Below are 19,097 nucleotides of genomic sequence, written 5' to 3' on the forward strand. Positions count from 1 at the left end.
GGTTGTGGTGAGGTGGGTGTCAGGCTTGTCTTCCAAGCAGCCAGTGACAGGACAAGAGGAAACGGCCTCAAGTTGTTCCAAGAGATGATCAGGTAGGATATCAGGAAAAATTTTACACTGAAAGAGTGGTAAAGGGAAGCGGTGAAGTCACCATACCTAAGTGTTCAAAAAACGAGTAGACATGGTGCTTTGTGATAGTTTAGTGGGCCTGGTGGTATCTGGTCAAAGGCTGGATTTGATGATCTTGGAGGTCTTTCCCAACCTTAATGATTCTGTGAGCATTTGGGTAGCCTTTGTTGTGGCTGGAAAAGTATTTGAGAGGCTCACTCTGATACGTTCCTTTTGCCGAGTCATTTCTCCAAGGTCTGATTCTCCCTTGCATTGCATTCTTGATAATCATTTATGCCTGTGTAAAGTAGGCATAAAAGTGCTTTCATATTGTAGTGCAGTGAAGAGCTGGGATTACAAATTCTTCAGCATCAGAGGGATTTTTTTCTTTATATTGTCACTGAAAACTTGCATTTTGATAAAGAATTGCAGCAGTTTTACTTGTATCTTTATCCATGCTGCATGTCTTTGGGCCTGAATTCCTGCAGTGCAGCATATACCTAGCCTGGGAAATTCTTGTGGCCAGTGCTGAATGCCATGATTTATTATCATGGGAAGTAGTGCAGCTGTAAGCAGCAGCTTAATATGAAGCATAGAGCAGAACTCAGATCCAGCATGATTAACCTGAAGATGTCTCCCGAGGGCCAGCAAAGTAATGTCATTTGGGAATCTGTCTCCACTGACTGAATAACCAACTCTAGCACCTTCCTGCGTAACTGTTCAAACCTCCTTGGTGCCATTCAAAGGCTGGCCATGGCCATGCAGCCTGATGGGGCTAACAACTAGTCCCACCAAATAACCTCTAGGCCTTCTCCAGGGATTGAGATGGCTCCACCTCTCAACTTGGATCACAAGTTAGTTTGAGTGGGGAAGAAGTATTAATCCAAATCACTGGGTTTCTGAACCTGCACATATGAGAAAAATTTAGGCTATGAGGAATCTCGCCGTTCTTCTAAGAAGGGTCAGTTGTCCTTCTAAGGGTCAGTACTGGAAAACAGGTTGTTGGAGATTTGCATGGCAATTAGGTGCCCAGGCCCCCTGTAGCCAGGGTGATGGGAGATATCTGATCAGAAGCTTCAGATGGTGTGTTGGTTTTTAAATGGTCTTATTACTAACTTTGGCAAATTTACAAGGTATTTAGTGGTTCTCACCCAATTGTTGTTTAATTCCTTAAAATAAAAAAATAAATTCTATGATGTGGTAATTAATTCCAGGGCATAAACCAGTAGCAAAATATGCTCAAATGTTATGTGCCACTGCGATTAAAATGTAAATCAGTCTAACTCAATGATCTTGCTTACATCCTTCAGAAAGAACAGTCCAAAATAAAAGTTACCAATTTTTTAAAAAGGGTTGTTTTTTTGTTGTTTTTTTTTTAATAATAATGCATGCAGACAGATGTAACTGTTATTACCCTGGTCACTATAACATAATGAGGATCCTTATAAGAATATGCTGTATTTCAAAACTGAAATATGTAGAAGGGGATAGGAGACTTCAGCAGTATCAGCATAAATGGAAAAATATTGCAATGCTTAATTTTTGTAGTATATTGGCTACCATTAGAACAGCAAACATAGATTTCCAGATGTTTGTGAAGAGTCCAACAGTTACATTTTATATCTAGGGCTGTAGTAACAATTTCTATTCAGCAGCCTAGAAAAACATTTCATGTTACAACATGAAAGAAATATTGCCGTGGTTTTGTCCCCCTCATTCCCTATATAAAAATTTCTGAATACTTCAGTCAATGACAAATAAAAATGATGGTTTAAAAATTAAAGCCACAGTCACTAAGGGCGGAACATAAATGTGCAGATGTTTTGTGATGCTCAACTTTTCAGCCGCAATGCTGTTGTGGAGAGGACTGGAAATCCATCAGAGTCAGACACCGTCAAAGGCATTCCCTAAGCTACACTGTCAGAAAAGGTTGTTAACTTTTCATGTTCTTTCCAGATTCTCTTAAGGAAAAATAATCAAAACCACACAACCTATTCATAATGGCTTATATACAGCTCTCACTATTTTATTAGCAAGAGATTAACTGCACTCTGTTAATACAAGTGAGCAACTTAAATCTAGAGTTCACTGGGCAACCTGTATGAGTGGAAAGCTGCATTGTCCTGAAACTGTTTACAAAATACCAATTTTCCTTCTCCAAAAAGGAAAATTTTTTACAAGCTTAGCAGCGTTTTTAAGTCACCTCTGTGCCTTAATGAAGTTATACAAATGGCTGCCTGGAAATCTTGTCTTTACCACACCTACATGGCTAGACAAAAAACCAAGTTTTTAAAGGCACTCCTTGAAACTGGTACATTTAATGCCTGTGCATGAAGACAGACCTCTTGCCACCCAGGAGTTGGCAGACACTTCTGTGACCACACGTGTAGCACCAAGCCATCATGACAGAGCATGAGCTTCTACTGCCACCTCTCTCTCTACTGCCCAGTAGTTACAAGGATGGAAATAAAGATCAAAAATATAAATGGATGTCAGCTCCTCCCTCTCCTGTTTATTTTACCTGCTTTTAATGAGTAAGATGGAGGTCACAGGTGATATTTTTTTCCACTGCCTGGCCCCGGTGTGCACAGAAAGCTCTCCAATAGTGTCATGATTCCCCAAGCAACCAAAAACCCTCTGGAGCAAGAAAGCCACGGGCAGCTGTGCCACTTCCTAGGAAAAGGCAGTGGGGATGCTGCAAGTAAAGGCAGTGTGGTGGGAGTACTGGCTTTTGGAAGACAGGTGGTCCAGAGGGGAAGGGCTGGCATATGTTAGGGGAGGCAGGGAGAGGGCCAGAAAGTGTGCAGCCATGGGGAATTGTGGAGCTGAAACCACATCTCTGATGGCCTGGCCCCTTTTCTAAGTCTCAGGAATTGCCTGTCATATGTGCCTTGTGCAAGGTGTCAGGTATCAGTTTTCCATAATGAAAAGCACCATTAGCATGTAAAGACAATTCATTAGGTGCAACATAGCAGAACTGTAATTAATTATTAGATATTATTTCTCACAAAATGGAACTCCAAGATCACATTGCATAAGCCACAATATTGGACTGATGAAGCATAAACAAGAGTAATGATAAACACCAGTGAATGGAGTTGGGAAGAGATGGTTATCAGAGTACCAGTGTGTTTCATGAGGGGTTTATTTAACAGTCTCATTAATGATCTGGAAAAGGAAGTGAATAACCATTTAATTAAGTTGGCATTTGATACTAAATTAGAAGTTACTGCAGACACCTCTGAGGGCAGCAAAATAAATCAAAAAGGAGCTAGAAACTTGCAAGGTAAAAAAGGAAAATGAGATCTGGTATGAAGAAAAAAAGCAAGCTCATCTCTCTGGAAGCAAATAATCATGCAGCTATCAGTAGAGGAATTCTGAAGAAAGCAGTGTTGAAAGAGAGGCAGGGATGTTAATGGACTATACATTCCCACACAGCTCGGATATATGTTTACAGAAGCAACGCATCAAGGAGCAGGAAGGTAATAGCCCTTCACTGCAGGGCTGTAGTGAGAAGCCATCTATAATGCTGCACTCTGTTTTGGGCACCCTGTTATCAGAGAGATATAGACAAATTGGAATGAGTTCAGAAAAGAGCCATAAAAATGATCCCATATCCCTGGAGATAATGACTTATGAAGAAAGATCACAAGAAGTAAATGTGTAAGGCCTTGTCTGAAAGATGACTGAAGAAGGACAGGAAAACAATCTGCAAAAATGTGAGAGCAAAAAGGGAGGAGGGTAATTTATCATAGTAACTATTAGTAATACGATGAAATAATAAGTAACAACTATAAATTTTGAAAGGGCAACTTCAGGTTGAATGTAGGGAGAAATTTCTGACAGTGGAATTTGGGTTAGTTTGCAGAGAAGTTTCCCAGGGGTAAAAGTAAAAGCCGCATTCAAATCATTTAAAATCAAATTGGACAACTCACTAGAAAATGCACCCTGCTATAGGGAACAATATTGCATTGCCTAGGGAATAAGCTGGATGACTTAATATGATATTTCACACTCAGGTCTTTATGACTCTGATATTTTTAATATGCATGGTCAACTATTTCAGGAGAATACACATTTCTTCTGCTGTCAAGCCTGACAATACAAACACTAGCATGTAAACATAACTTTAAAGAAGCAAGTAGCCCTGCTGACAGCACTGCACTGCTGACATGCAAAAACACAAGCCTGAGCTCTTCAAGTTTTTTCAGACTGAGTCTTAGATCTTGAATTGTCAATATCAAGATGGTATAAACAGGTAGCCATATCATTTATGGGTAGGTGAAGAAGTGTACAAAATGGAAGATGGTGGTTGGAAGCTCCAGTGAAGATGTATTGTTGTTGTTATTTTTGTGTTTATTGCTATTACTACTTAAGACTGGTAGTGTGAGGTTCAACTCCGTTTCTTAATTGTTCTCTTTTTTGGTCTCCTGCTTTCGCCTCTGGGCTGAGTGTTCATTAGACAGCATAAAACTGCTTTCTATATTGCTTTTTAACACTTAGTATTTTTAATATATCCTAAAATGTCTGTGGAATGGGAAAAGAGACAAGGTGAAGTGAAAACTTGACTCTCCCCCCGATGAAAAAGATGGCAAAGGCTTTAAATGGATATGAGAGTAACCCCATATTTTCCCTCCAGTTATAGCCATATAATGTTGAATTCGTTTCACTATTCATTAGCAGTAGAGACAAGCTCACAGGCATTCAGAGTGTGCTCCCTGAGACATCATGGTTCTTACATGTGGGGTTTTTATGTTTATGTTCCTGTTTTCTTCTCTTCCCTCCCATCCCTGCACCCCGATGGGCTGTGTGTGGGGCTGGCAGCCTGGTGGTGCCACAGTCCAATGCCCGAGCCTCGGGGCTTTCCAGCAAGGGGTCGAGCAGCAGTAGCTCCAGTGAATCCGAGACCAGCTCAGAGTCTGACTCAGAGAGTGAAAGCAGCTCCAGCGAGAGTGACGGCAGCAAGCCCTCGCATTACTCCAGCCCAGAGGTAAGGGCTTCTCTCTGTATGATTTAGGGTGGCACTCCATTACTACACTCACACCTTTTCCCAGCCAAGCCAATACAAGGAGGCTGTGAGGAAATGCATGAAAAAAAAAAAAGGGAAAGGCCCAAGGATCCTCCTCCTGGAATGCTGTGAAATATATCTGGGGCGAGGGGACCTTAGGGCAGATTAAAGCATTTGAAACAAAAATGAAGAAAGAAATAACCCTGTTACATTTTACTCAAATTGGAGATGAGTGGAGCACCTTGCAAGGTTCACAGCTTGCTTGAAGTTATATGCAATTCTGCCTCCATAGCAATGGCTTGCTTAGTGTGTAAGCTCTGATGTGGGCTCCCAGCACTGCAAGGGAACTAAAGGGAAGCTATTAAAAAATCAGTTTGAGGGTGAATTTTTAAAAGAAACCAGTTATTCACTCATGCACTTCCCTTGTCTCACTCTCTAAGTGAATTATTCTCTGCTACTGCTGCCTTTATGTGATTTCTTTCAATTCACCTCCAAAATGGACTAAACTGAATTACTCATGGTGCAAAACACTGAGCCCAAACTGACTAGAAACTGACTGATCTGGAAAGCTAGCACTGAAAATTTCCACATGTAGACAAGCCCTAGCCAAACTAAAATTAAACTGCCAGTGCTGTGACACCTTCTGCTTTCACCTCTGCAAAAAGCTCAATAGACAAAACAAAGCTGCTTTCTCTTTTCTGCTTTTCTGCCAGAATGGATGTTTTCACATGTTTTGGTCAATAGACATGTTTAGAATTAAACTATGAACTCCATAACCACATCACACACGTTAATGTATGTAAAAATATTCAAAAATCTAGCAGCAAGATTGTAAATACACATGAAATACAGTCTGTGTATTTTCTTACTCCACAAAAACCATCCAATCACTAGACTCCTCCCCCCCAAAAAAACTATGTCTCACCTATTCTCTCACCCTGAAAAAAAAATTATGCTGAAAAAACATCGAACCTCTCCTCGTATTTTCCTTGGTTATTGGGAGACATGTTTCCAACTGAGCAAAATGCAGTACTCACAGAAATCCTTAATATATTTTTCTCAGGTTCTGTCACTTTTGTTCCTTGTTTAACACTTATCTTCTGTCTTTCCTTCACAGTACTTTCAGCCCCATTTCCAGTTAATTTTCCTCCCACTTTATCCACTTCCTACATATCTCTCTCTTCCTTCCAGTCTCTGTTGTTACTCTCCCTGCAGTACCCCATGTCTTATTTCCCATTCAGAGCTTTCTCATCTGACCTGTTAAGACCTTGTTCTCTGTTTGCTTAATTCCCTGCTGGAATTAGTGTAAAGATCTCATGCTCGGTCTCTCCTCGCCCTGTGGGATCTCAAAAGGTGGAAGAAAAGGGGCAAAGAGAAGAAAGAAAGGGGAAGAAGGTATGAGATGAAAGGAGGAGAAGCACAGGAAGACAGGAAGGGAGGAGTGGTTACTATCTAGGTAGATACCCATTCTGCTTGGACCCAAGAGCAGCAATTCCTCAGAGAATGCACAAAGCTGATTAACTGAGGCAGGTCATGGATTTCATAAAGCCCAGCAGAGAACTAAGTCATGGAATCATGGAGGAAGTGCCTCCTCTTAAGCATTTTATAGATATCCTCTTGAGATCTGTGGAACTACTTTTGTACAGAGCCTGAGCTGTCAGTGATCATTGTCACGAAACAATTGCCCCACTCCAACAGATTGCTTGTCTCTTTGCATTATATTTGTGTGGTTTGCCTTCTAGGACATATTGCATGAAACATACCTACACGAAAATGTAAGTGACTTAAAAATGTGGTGGCTGCAGTGATTTTCATAGGCAATTTTCATCCCTTGATGGGATATGGGAGACAGCACACACAGATAGAGTGTGGGTGTCCCAGGGAGGTAGAATACCTGTGTTTTCCCCAAGGGTAAATGGTTTTCCAAGCCTATCATATGACTGATTTCACCAGTTCAAACATGCTCAAGTGATGTCTGACTGAAAGTCCTATTATCTTTGCATAAATGCTTTAACTTATATTTATGCAGCCAGTGAAGCCGTGTTCCTAAAATATATGCCAGTTTCTTACCCAGTAAATGGAAAGAGACAGGTCCTTCAAAGCTCTCTAAATGGAGGCCATGTCCACATAAGTAGTGGATTCAATTCTAGATTTAGTCTTAAAATTAATGTTATCTATTGGAGAAGACAAAAAAGTAAATACATCTTGGTTTTTCATTTAGCATTAACTGGTGCTTTCAGGTTCAATGAACTTGACTAGTCCAGCAGAACGCTGGGCAAGAAAGGTTGGGAGGAACTTAATGTAGAAATCTGCAAACCATTATGGTGCCTTCATTCTTTTTTTTCCTTCCCATAATCTGAAATATTATGTGCATATACTCAAAGATTTTTATTTCTGGGACAGTGTATCTTCTGCATTTGAGGTTATATAACAATTCAAGTGCTGTTTCATGTCTTCTGTAATTTTTCCTCATCTCATTTTGAGATTTTCGAGTTGTCCTCAGGTGCCTAAATGCAGTTGCCTAGAATGTAAAAGCAGCTCCTTGTAAAGCCTACATATAAAGTAGATTAGATGAATTGCACCCTAAAAGTGTCTGTTTCTTTCCATTGACTATTTAGAGCCTGTAGTGACTAGCTCAGCTGTCTTCACTTTATGTCTGCAGTAAACTAAGAATAATGGCTGAGCTAGAACAGGAGACAACATTCAGACTGGTTTCAGTGATGTGGACAAATTAAGGTGCCTCAGACATTAATGGGAGTAGTTAAAGTTTTGTGGACTGCCAAACCTAAAATTATGAACAAGGAACTGAGACTTCTATCTCCTGTTTCTTTGCTGAAGTCATGAATTCTTTGAATGACCTTAATTAATGTCATAAATGAGGAATCTGGAAAACAGTGACATCTTACCCTTTTTCAGATGGTTGAAAAAAAATAGCGTGTCAAGTATATAGAAAAAGCTACATTTCTAAAGCTAAAAATGTGGTTAGTTTGTTCTTTTTTCCATTGAATTATCCTGCAAGCCTTTACTAAAGCTGCATTTGGCTAGCCACAAATTCCTACTATGAGGGAGGACAAGAATGAGGAATGGGCAGGAAGGAGGCAGAGAAGCTATCACATGGGACAAAGGATCACTGGCCTCTCAACAGTAATCAGTCCAGAAGAGAAAGATGCCCCTTTATGAGCCCCACCAGCCGCACATACCAGATGCAATGGGCTTTACAGGTTTTGTTGCTGTGACTAGTTCACAACTGTTAGTTTCTTCCTCCTTTTTAAGGAGTCACATATACAAAAGAAAATGGAATTTTACCACTAGACCAGCTGTAAACACTATCATTACCTTTGTAAACAGGATTCATGGGTTTTGGCTGTCCTGTGAACTATTATTGACAAAGACTCTCCCTTCCCTCCAGAAAACGCTTTGTGCCAAGAACCACCTCTCACAGTATATGTGTGCTGTGCCTAACACATGGGAATGCCCAGTTCAAATTCGTTAAAGCACTAGCAGCAATGTTAATAGTAGCAATGAAGTAATAGTAATAATCATCATCATCATCTTCTTCTTCATCATCATTGCCGTCTGTGACTTTAAACATAATGAGAAAGCACCACATTTGTATGGGGATTGCCCTGAGTGAAGTATTTGATAGCAGGGCAGCACAAGCAGATTTCCCCAAGGGTAAATTAGTACATGGCAGAGTAGCTTGCAGGGATGGTGGACTAAGTCCATGCAGATTTTATAGGCTCTCTTATCTCTCAGTGAATGTGGTGTCTACTTCAAGTTTATCACACAATAGCCACACCTTAGGTTCCTCATTGCAATAGCAAGCATAGAATGACCCTATTATACTGGCATTGTTTAACAACCCTTTACCCTCAAAAGTGTTTCTGGATAACATTTTGACAAGTTTCTTTTTGGATGCATGCCATTCATGCCTCTGGTTGCACTTGCAGCCTTGAAGAGATCTGAGATATATATAGACATGCTGCATGGGAGTCATCCCACCTAAATTTGCATACTTCTGTAGATACCTACATCTGCTCACCACTTCAGCCTCCCCTTTACAGTCTGTGGAGAGGAAAAGATGTTTTTAGGGCCCAGCTCATCTGGCCTATTTCATATGTCTATTTCAAGAGGAATTTTTCACACCCTAGAAGACTAGTCCACTGACTGGAGAAGGAACTTGTTGACTAGCTAAGATATAGGTGTCTGTGTTGTACAGATGAATCCACCCACAATATTTAAGGAAATGTATCACATCCTCCTGTTTCTTTATGAAGCCTGGCACATGTGTATGTGTGTGATACATTGATCCCTGAAAGTGTCTTTGTTCTGTTAAGTTTCCTGGTTTGAGTTTTCATGCCAAACCTATATTTAATTGCAAGTCAGCTGATCACAGACTGTTATTCCTATAGCTGGTGCCCATCTGGACAGCAGTGGCTTTACCCTAGTTGAAAACTGCCCAGATCTCTAAAAGGCCCTAGGGACAGCATTTTTCCATGACACCAAAACCTATGGACAGAGAGCATTTTTGTATCAGAATATTCTGGATATATATTCATATGTATCTCTATCCTTACATGCTGCTGAAAAACTTCCAGTTCAACTTTTCTTCCATAGAATGGTGTGTGGAGCAGGAATTAGGGATTTTCTTTTTCTCCCACAAATAATTACAATTAGGTATGTATAATGGATGGGCAAAATTTTTCAAGTGAATTTTCCTAGTCCATTTTTTTACCAGTCCTGTTATCTATTCTTGTCTGTCATGATTTGTTCTCTTGCAAGGTACTTTTTTTTTTTTTTAATGTGATCTCAAAGTACAGTAATTTTCAGTTAGAACAATTGAATAAATTATTTCCAAAAATGAACTGGCATCACTCGTGTACACTGACATTCTCAAATATTCCAAAATGGTATCAGAGCCCAAAATTAGTAAGAAAAGTTTTAAAATTCTGATTTTTTTTAGATTTGGATCATTTTAATTTACCTGATGGGCTGCAGATATTTTACTTTTTTCAGATGCATCTTAAAGGATTTTTTTAGCAGACAGATCTAAGGGGTTTTTTTCAGAAGCTGCAAGGATTTGAATTTTTATTTAACTGAACCTCAAAAGTGCACCTGAAACTCCTGACAAAACCAGTAAAGCTGGTAACAGTGTTTTTATTAAAAACATTTTTATTAAAATTATTGAACTTCATAGTTGGAAAATAGGTTGGTAGGAGTATAGATATTATGCCTAAATAGCAGACATGCTACTCTAGGAAAGTTCTGCACTGCCAGGTTATGACACTACGGCATGTAATCACTTTTTTTCTGCTGGTTTACTGTGATCCCTTGACATCCGTGAGCCACATTTTCAAGAATTACAAGATACATAAAGAGGCAGAATGGGATGTAACAGATGAATTAGAAGTTTTTTTGACTTTCCAAGCAGCACTCACTTTGACCTATACTTACGGGCAGAAGTGTATTCTTCCCCATGTGCTTCTGATGTATCTCTTTTTCTGAAATACACCTGAATAGTGGAAAGATTTCCATGTATACTGAACCTTTTATTATATATCTAGTAAATTCAGTATGTGCACAGTGAATGGCACTAAACAAATCTATCTGTATTTTCAACAGCAATAAAAAAAAATGCTGTTCATTTTTAGATAAAGAGTTAAGGGTTGTAAAAATACAGCTTCATCCAAGAGAAATATTGACCATCCATTTTCAAGATTTACAGCTCAGGAAAGAAATTCCTCAAGTAAGATATTAAGGAACATGCTTTAAAAAACATAAATGTAAGGCAGTCCTGCAAACTTCCCATAGGTCTGGGCTGATGAGTAAATCATTAATGAGTAAATTAGACACTTTAGTTAGAAGGAATATTTTTATCATATGAATTCCAATGTCTAATTTTTTTGCTTATTTTAGGAGCCTTTGCTCCATGTAGTGTGCATACAATCCTCCATGGGTGATTCTTAAGGCGCCCTTGGCTGTACAGGAAACCTGTGTTGCCCTCAGGCATCTACTTTAAATAAGAAGTAAGATACTCTTTTAAGTTAGAGACTGTGGATATTGTCCCTTGAGCAAACTTTCTTCCAGAGCACTGATGGTTTTCATGTTCGACTCGTGACACAGTTTTTTGATCATTCACATGCAGTAGCCTAGTGAACCAAATATTGGTTTCATCTGAGGAAATTAAGAAATTTTTCGTTTCTGCTTTTGTGGGGTTAGGTTATGGCCAGCCATCTACTCCATCATCTATTTCTTTTGGGGGTTTTTCCTTTCCTCTTTGTTTTATTACATTCAAATTACTGATTGCAAGAAGCACTAGAAAACAGTCACACATTGTTCTGAAATAACATTGTCTCAGCTGTGGTTACATTTGAAATCATGATTATCCCACTTCTTCCCTGTCCAAACACCATTATGTTTTAGATGTACTCTTATAACTTGATAGTGTTGTGACAGACATTAAAAGAAGAACTAACAGCCACACAATACTCACAAAATGAACCCACGAGAGCACCACCACACAACAAATGTTTGTGGATTATAATGTCAATACCAGGCAGATTACATGAAGTGCCTGGTAAGCCCTCCAACTCCCCACCACATGCCACTTTGTATGCTCTTTGAATGCTTTCTGTATTTACTTCAATTGCACAGGACACAAAATACACATCCCTAGCTTTCCTGATAGCTATCCTCCCCTAGCCTCTGCTGTACCCCTGCCTTGTTTTCCTCCCTTCCTATCACCATTGCATTTTTTTTTCTATTTGGAAACTTGGAAGTGTTTCCCAGTAGAGCCAATGGCAGTACTGCTCTTGTGAATCACCCTTGGAAATGATGCATCACAGAAGCCCTTCTCATCTCCAAATCCCATTCTGAAACCAGAAACATCCCAGTTTGCAAGGCATGAGCCCTGTCCTGCCACGCAGGGCCAGTGCCGAGGGGTTGCCATAGGCTGGGGCGGCTCTTGTATCGAAGGAAAATCTCCGTGGTGGCCAGAGGGATGCGACGTTTCGGTGGCCCTGAGGGACGCCCGGGGTGGGGGCAGCAGGGTCTTGGCACTAAGCTCGTTGCCTTCTGTTTCCCTTTCAGCCTGAGCCGCCCTCGTCCAACAAGTGGCAGCTGGACAAGTGGCTGAACAAAGTTACCCCTCACAAAGCGCCCATCCTAACCCACCACGATGGCCCGGCGCTGGAAGCCCATCCCTACTACGGCCGGGTGAAGGCAGAGAGGCAGGAAGGACAGAAGACCCCGGCCGAGGGCCCGGCCGAGCACCGCAGTGAGGAGAGCCGCACCACCGCCGCCGCCGCCGCCGCCGCCGCCGCCGCCGCCGCCGCCGGGGACGGGCCGCGGCCTAGGACCGCCAACAAAGCTCCAGGCAGCAAGGGCAGTCGTCAGAAGTCACCCCTCGCTGCCGACGGCGGGCCGCCGAGGCGGGCAGCGGGGAAAAAGGCACCGCGACGAGCCGAGAGGAACTCCGCCGGAGACGGGCCCCCCTGCCCCAGCGCAGAGGAGCCCCCCCGGAGCCACGGCTTCCCTGAAAGCGCTGCTGCCGAGGCGCCCAGGGCCCGGCCCGCCGGCGGCGGCTGTAGAGCGGGGCACCGCCGGGAGCCCCGCTCAGCTGCAGCTGGTGAGAAGCGTCGGGCCCGAGGGCCGAGCAAAACGGCGCCCAAATCCAAGGAGTTCATCGAGACCGAGTCTTCATCCTCATCATCCTCCTCCGACTCAGGCTCTGAGTCGGAGCGGGAGGAGCGCCCGCTGCCCAAGGCGCCAGCGGCAGCCGGGCCTGAGCCGCGGGCTGCCAAGGACGCAGGGACCGGCACCGCCAGCAAACCCCACGGCGGCTGCAGTGCCTTTGGCTCTATTAATGCCAGGACTAGTAGTGAAATAGCAAAGGAGCTGGAGGAACAGTTTTACACCCTGGTTCCTTTCGGTAGGAATGAGCTCCTGTCTCCTCTGAAAGACAGTGATGAGGTAAAGTCGCTGTGGGTCAACATTGACTTGGCTCTTTTGTCCAGGATTCCAGAGCGTTTGCCCGAAGAACCGCTGGCCATGAGCGCCGGAGCAAACCAGGCGGCCAGCTTCCCGCAGGGTAGTAGTGCTGAACCCCCCGCAGAGAAGGGTTTACCGAAATCTAGAAGGAAACGCAAGGTGAGCTGCTGGGGAACCGATCGGAGGGGTAGGGGAGCCTCCAGTGAGTGAGAGGCAAACTCCGCTTGCGCCCACATGCAGTGCTCGATGGCAGCATCTTCTCCAAGCTGGCGTTTCAGAGCTGGGATTTGTCCCTGCTCTCCACGTAGGGACTGGCCAAACCCCAGGGGAAATGCCATCTCTGGAGGTGATGAAATTCCTGGCCACGAGGGATCACAGCTCCTTGGAGACAGCGTTTACTGCTGGCATGTGCCTTTGCATGCCTTAGCGAAGGCACTGCCTTTATAGTAGCATAATTTTCTCTCCTGAGGCTTCTCTCAAAACCTGAGCATTTGGAAATAATGCTCAGGTCAGCAAAGGGACAACTGTCTGCTGTCTTGTCATAGTCTACACAGTATCATTGTGTGTGTGGTAAAAAAAGAGGCAGCATCTCTTCCCTTCTGACTGTCAGCAAGAGGCAAGCCCTTCAGCCCCAGCAGGGAGCCCTGGCTTTGTGAGGGATGCATTTGCAGAGACCTGGGACCTGACTGGTTCCAGATCCTGGTTCCCTCACACCCTGGTGGCCCCATTTTCCCTTGGGGCTATAGTCCATTAGCTGCCCCCTCCTCAGCAGCACTGTCACAGTGCTTGGATGGGCACAGCCCTCTGCTCACATCCACCCTTCTGTCCTACTTCTTACTTTCTGGTGCCAAGGAGAAAGCCCCCTCCACTCCATGGCCAAAGCTGTCCACCTAGCAGGCTTTCTGGTCTGTTTGTACCAATCTGACCCCAAAAGTAATTCTGAACTGCAATCACCATCTGCTCAGTTTCTGGACAGTTTTGCTGTGCAGCCAGTCATCTGTTGCCCTCTAAGCTACTGTATGTGTGCAGATGGACCTGTACATTTTTGAAGACCATTTATCTAAAGCAGTCTTCCGTATCGTTTTATCTTTCTTCATTTTTTCATTCTTCTTTTATTAGTATCTGGAAGGTGGCAACCCTGGTTCAAGTGGGGAAGTGGTGGAAACCAAGTTTTATATTGTACCCTTTCTTTACATGCTGCCTCTTTAGGTTTTCTTTTTTAAGACATGGTCCAATCTCTGAGTCCATGTTAGCTGTATACTCAAACAAAGTATCATCATTTGTAACAAAATGACAGAAAATACCAGCCCCAGACTTGTTGAAATATTCTTGTATCTGTAGTAAATCCAAACCATAAAAAAATACTACTTTTCTCTTCACTCAGTGTGACAATGAGGAAGAGTGCAGAGACATCAAGAAGACTCACTTAGAGCGAGAGAGTTCTTCACGATTAGCTGCCTCTGCCCAAAGCATCACAACAGCAAATCACTGCAATATGAATGAAAATAGGTAAGCTTTTTCCTTGTTAGTTACCACTGAATCATACAGCTAGTTGCAGTTTATTGCCAGGTGTTATTTCTAACTTTAGTATGATTTATTTTTTAATTATCACATTTTATGTTGAAAAATTAACTGTCGCAGTCTCTGTTCTTCTAGTTTAATGATGAAATTAGTAGCTCCTGACACATTCGTATACTTAGGTTTTTGTCCTGTTGCACAAAGAAGTTGTGAGGCTCATGGAACAAGTAATTAAGCTAGAGCAGTATGATTTCCAAGACACATTCCCTAACACTGTGTTGTAGACAGCAATTCACATATATAACCATCTTACAGCCCTTTCTTTACTTTATTTACATACAAGTTTCAAGCTTTAAGTTTGACTGTATAAATAGAATTATGTATCAGCTCTGTGGAAAAGATTGAAAAAAATATTCATAACAATGCCTGCAATACTCAGCTCTAGAAGATATTTGAGAATCAGTATTTTTGAGATTACAAGCATTCCATTCTTCGTAATTAGTAAGTATTCTAGGACAAGGAACTTAAGACTTTTTAAAAAGTGAGATTTTTGAAGGATATAGGGCATGAAACAAAAGATGAATATTTAGCATTCGCTGGCATGGTTTATGCACACAGAGCCCTATCAGTGTTGGAGCAATCACACTTGAGTTTCTCTGGGGGCTTCCAGCAGTCAAACTTAGACACGCACGTTTTCAGAGTTCAGCTGCATGCTGCTTGGTACATGCTGGTTATCAGTATTTTTTTATTATTATTATTATTATTTTTCTGGTAGTATCAGGGTACATCTTGGGATGAAATTGCTACAAAATAAGAAAATATTTTTATTTACTGTAGTAGGCTTTTCTATTGCACACATCTTTGATGAGATAGAGCAATTCTTGTCATTAATACTGGAAAAAATCACGAAGAAAACTGATATATATATAGTGTTTATTCAAAAATATGCATTCAGTTTCTTTGTCCTGACATGTCACATATGTTTCATAAAGTGAAAACAATGCCCAGAATGGTTCCTTTCTTGTGAGTGGTTGCATGCTTTCCTGTTACCCCAGTGTCAGTATGGTTTATGTTGCATTAATTTTCAGAGAGTAGAATGGCTGTCATAGCTTGCTGTGTCACAGGGTTGATTCTGTGCTTCCTGGAAGCAAGACAGTAGTTTGTGTTTTTCTTGACATTATATTCAGTACTTCCAGTAGCAACTGTGTATTAGAGAAACAAATAATCTCTGAAATGTACAGTTGCCTCCTAATTCCTACAGTTGCCTTCTGGTTTTCCCTGCTTCCAAGATGCTTTTGTGGTTTGTGCCTCAGTGTAGACCATGATATCAAATGCTGATAATCCCACTGCTGAGGAAGGGCTACTAAGGCTGTAGCTAAACCAGCAGGGCAGATATCAAGACCTCCTGGTCATCTTGCAACCAGCATCTATCTGCTCATGCTGGCACAGCCCCTCTCCAGCTATACCACCATAGATGCCTCTGAGGTTCTCCTGTAAATATACTTGTGAAACTTGTTTGGAACCAAACCTCTTTTTTCCTTTTCCTTTTTCATTTTCCTTTTTCCTTTTCCTTTTCCTTTTCCCCTTTTCCTTTTCCCCTTTTCCTTTTCCTTTTCCTTTCCCTTTCCTTTTCCTTTTTCTTTTCCTTTTCCTCCTTCTTTACCGTTTCCTTTCTCTTTTCCTTTTTCTTCTTTTTCTTCTTTTGCTTTTCCTTTTCCCTCCTTTTTTCCTTTTCTTTTTTTTTCTTTTTCTCCTCCTGTCTCTTTTACTTATCATTTTCCTTTTTCTATTTATTCTTTCTTTTTCTCTTGCTTTTTCCTTCTTTTAATTTGGGTTGGGGTTTTTTTGCCAGAGTAGTAGTATTCGTGTCCCAGTAAAGCCACGCAGACAGTTTGGGCAGAAGAGTTGTGGGCTGCAATGAGATGAACAAGACCACCTTCAGCCATGAGCATTTTCTGTTGTGGAATTACAGTCTGAGATGCAGACTCAGTAAGGTCCTGCTTGACAAGAAGGCTCAGAGATACCCCAAATCTCTTGCACCTTTATCAGCTCCACAGTCTGCCTTGAGACTGTCCTCTGCTGCAAGTTGTCCTGCATGGCCTCTCAGTGTAAGATGTACTGCTGCACTTTGGCTGCTCACACTATGTTTAGGTGGGCCCTACTCAGTGTCCAAAGGCCCTGTAAGGGGTGTTCAGCACAAGTAGAAATGTCAGCTCCTCCTCACAAGTTCAAGGCTGTTGGGATCAGTAGCACAGAAAATAGGCCCTTATCTGTGGTGCCTGGCTCTGACACCCAAGAGAGCACTGAGTTTAGCATAGTATCATGGAGACAGCTTTTAAAGTTAAGCAGAGAAATTTGGAATATGAGTGTGTAATTTAGATAGAGTTTTCTTAAGTCACTGGGTGAGAAAGTTAGAGTTTAGGGTTTAAGCTATTTTAGAAAGTAAGAGACAAGATGGAAGATTTGTCCCTTTCTTCTTCTTTCTTCTTCTTCCTTCTTCTTTCTTCTTCTTTCTTCTTCTTTCTTCTTCCTTCTTCATTGCCTTCTTCTAAGGGTTTTTGGGTAATAATGAGTGATTGGATAGAGAATGCTGCAGTGCTGCTGCACACAGGTGTTGGGTCATTGGATCACTAAGAGAAATAACTTACTTGGCATTTGATTACTGGACAAATAGACATATAAAAGACCTTGAAGAGATTCTTCATTAGCCATCTTGAACCTTTCTGTCTTAGTGTATGTAGCTCCTTGTATTCTGTGTATATCTCTAAACAACTGAGCCCAAACACAAGAAAACAGTCTCTCTCTCTTGTCAATCCCCAGTCCTGGGGAAAAGAACCCAACCACCAGTGTCACCACCACACAGGGTTAAGCTCTTGAGGGTTGTATATACTTCCAAAGAGCCATGGCTTCCCTTGGATGTTTTAGGCCCATGTTTTGACAGTGATGTATCTATCAACATGGGTAGCTGAGGCATGGGTTTATGTTTGAAAAGAGGAAAAGAAATTACAGCATCAGTCTGCACATTCAACATAGTGCTAAAGATCTTATTTTTCTTAGGGGGAGAAGAAGGGCACAGTTGTCTATCTTTCACACTCTGAGTCTTGCTTTTGTAAATATCATTGGTCATTAAAGCAAAACAGTTGACATGATGTTTTAAAGGTACTATGCCATGTGAAACAGTAAAAGTTCTGAATTACGATTCATGGCTTCTTTTACAGCTACTTTTTAAAAAGACTTGCCAGATAAATGGACAAATGTATGATAAGAGCACATTTAATTAGCTCTGTTCCCTGAAATTATGTGCAGAAATGAAGTATAGTTTTTACTGTATTCTTTTTTGTGATTCCATTAAGTGTATATTGTCTGATACAGTAACTATAAAGAAGTGAGAATTGTCCATAAAAAGTAATAGGCTGAATAAAGGGGAATGTGACAGGGAAAGGTATAGTGTTAAAATTGTCTTTCTGACCTTAATCACAGTTTTAGTTTTAATGCCAACTATCTCCTTAAAAAAACTTGGATTTTTGTGTGTTGCTTTAAGATTTTCAGCTAAATATTTTCTTCAAATTAGTGCATCTGAAGTTTATTTCTGGGCATATTTATATGGTCTGTCTGACTTCTCATCCAAAACTTCTTCCAAATAAATGAAAGCTGAAAATACTGTCTGTGTAACAGCTTTCTGCTTTAGAAGATAGAGCAGCTCACATTTCTCTCTGTCTACTGTTTGCATATGTTTCCTTTTGTCTGCATTATCAGCCTATCTTTCTTTGTCTTCAAAATCTGTATTAGATTAGTATAAACACTGCTACCAAAGGCTGGGCACTGAGCACAAAGACAAGCCAGTCATCTTTAAACACATTTCCTGTTTTAGTTCACATATGGTTTTATTGCCATGGCTTATAAATTGTCACCTGTAATGGTGAAATAGGGCTCCATAACCTGAACTTACACTTCAGAGCCTAATCTTCATCTCCAGCTATCCCTTAAGAAATGGTGAGCAAGTAGCCATTTATCTCTATATTTTTTTCAAGTACTCTGATACAGACTTTATATTAGCTCCAGAATGACAATTTGCCTTGAAGGGAAAGAGAAGAAACATGATACAAATTTGTAAATGAACTCTTGGTCCCAATACTGTAAGCTCGTTTCCAGATACCAATAGACTTTATCCTGCCAGCAGGTTTTAAATTCAAAGTTTTGGTAATATATAAAACATTTACCTTTCTCAAAGCCAGCTTTGTGACACTCCATTACTGTAATTTCCATTTCCAGCTTGGCAATACCAATAAATAAAAATGAGAAAATGCTTCGGTCACCCGTCTCTCCCCTCTCTGATGCATCAAAACACAAATATTCCAGCGATGATTTAACTTGCTCCAGCAGACCTAATGGCAGCAGTCTATTACCTTCAATCTCCTCCAGCAAAAAACATAAGGGTGAAATCCAGTCGCAGCCACATCCCGGAGACTTCAAT

General features: G+C 41.4%; 1 protein-coding gene across 1 annotated transcript in view; it reads left to right on the forward strand.

Annotated features, from left to right (window-relative positions):
- AFF3 (ALF transcription elongation factor 3) overlaps positions 1 to 19,097 on the forward strand; it is a 314,118-nt gene that overhangs the window by 266,409 nt on the left and 28,612 nt on the right. The window contains exons 10-13 of the mRNA XM_088051265.1: positions 4,933 to 5,098; positions 12,206 to 13,264; positions 14,490 to 14,614; positions 18,896 to 19,097. Coding sequence (XP_087907391.1) covers positions 4,933 to 5,098; positions 12,206 to 13,264; positions 14,490 to 14,614; positions 18,896 to 19,097 — 1,552 coding nt within the window. The remainder of the gene's footprint in view (positions 1 to 4,932; positions 5,099 to 12,205; positions 13,265 to 14,489; positions 14,615 to 18,895) is intronic.

Source organism: Pseudopodoces humilis, chromosome 2 (genome assembly GCF_049639895.1).
Source record: "Pseudopodoces humilis isolate 2021_Gansu_Grassland_sample_001 chromosome 2, ASM4963989v1, whole genome shotgun sequence".
In the NCBI taxonomy this organism is placed as follows: domain Eukaryota; kingdom Metazoa; phylum Chordata; class Aves; order Passeriformes; family Paridae; genus Pseudopodoces; species Pseudopodoces humilis.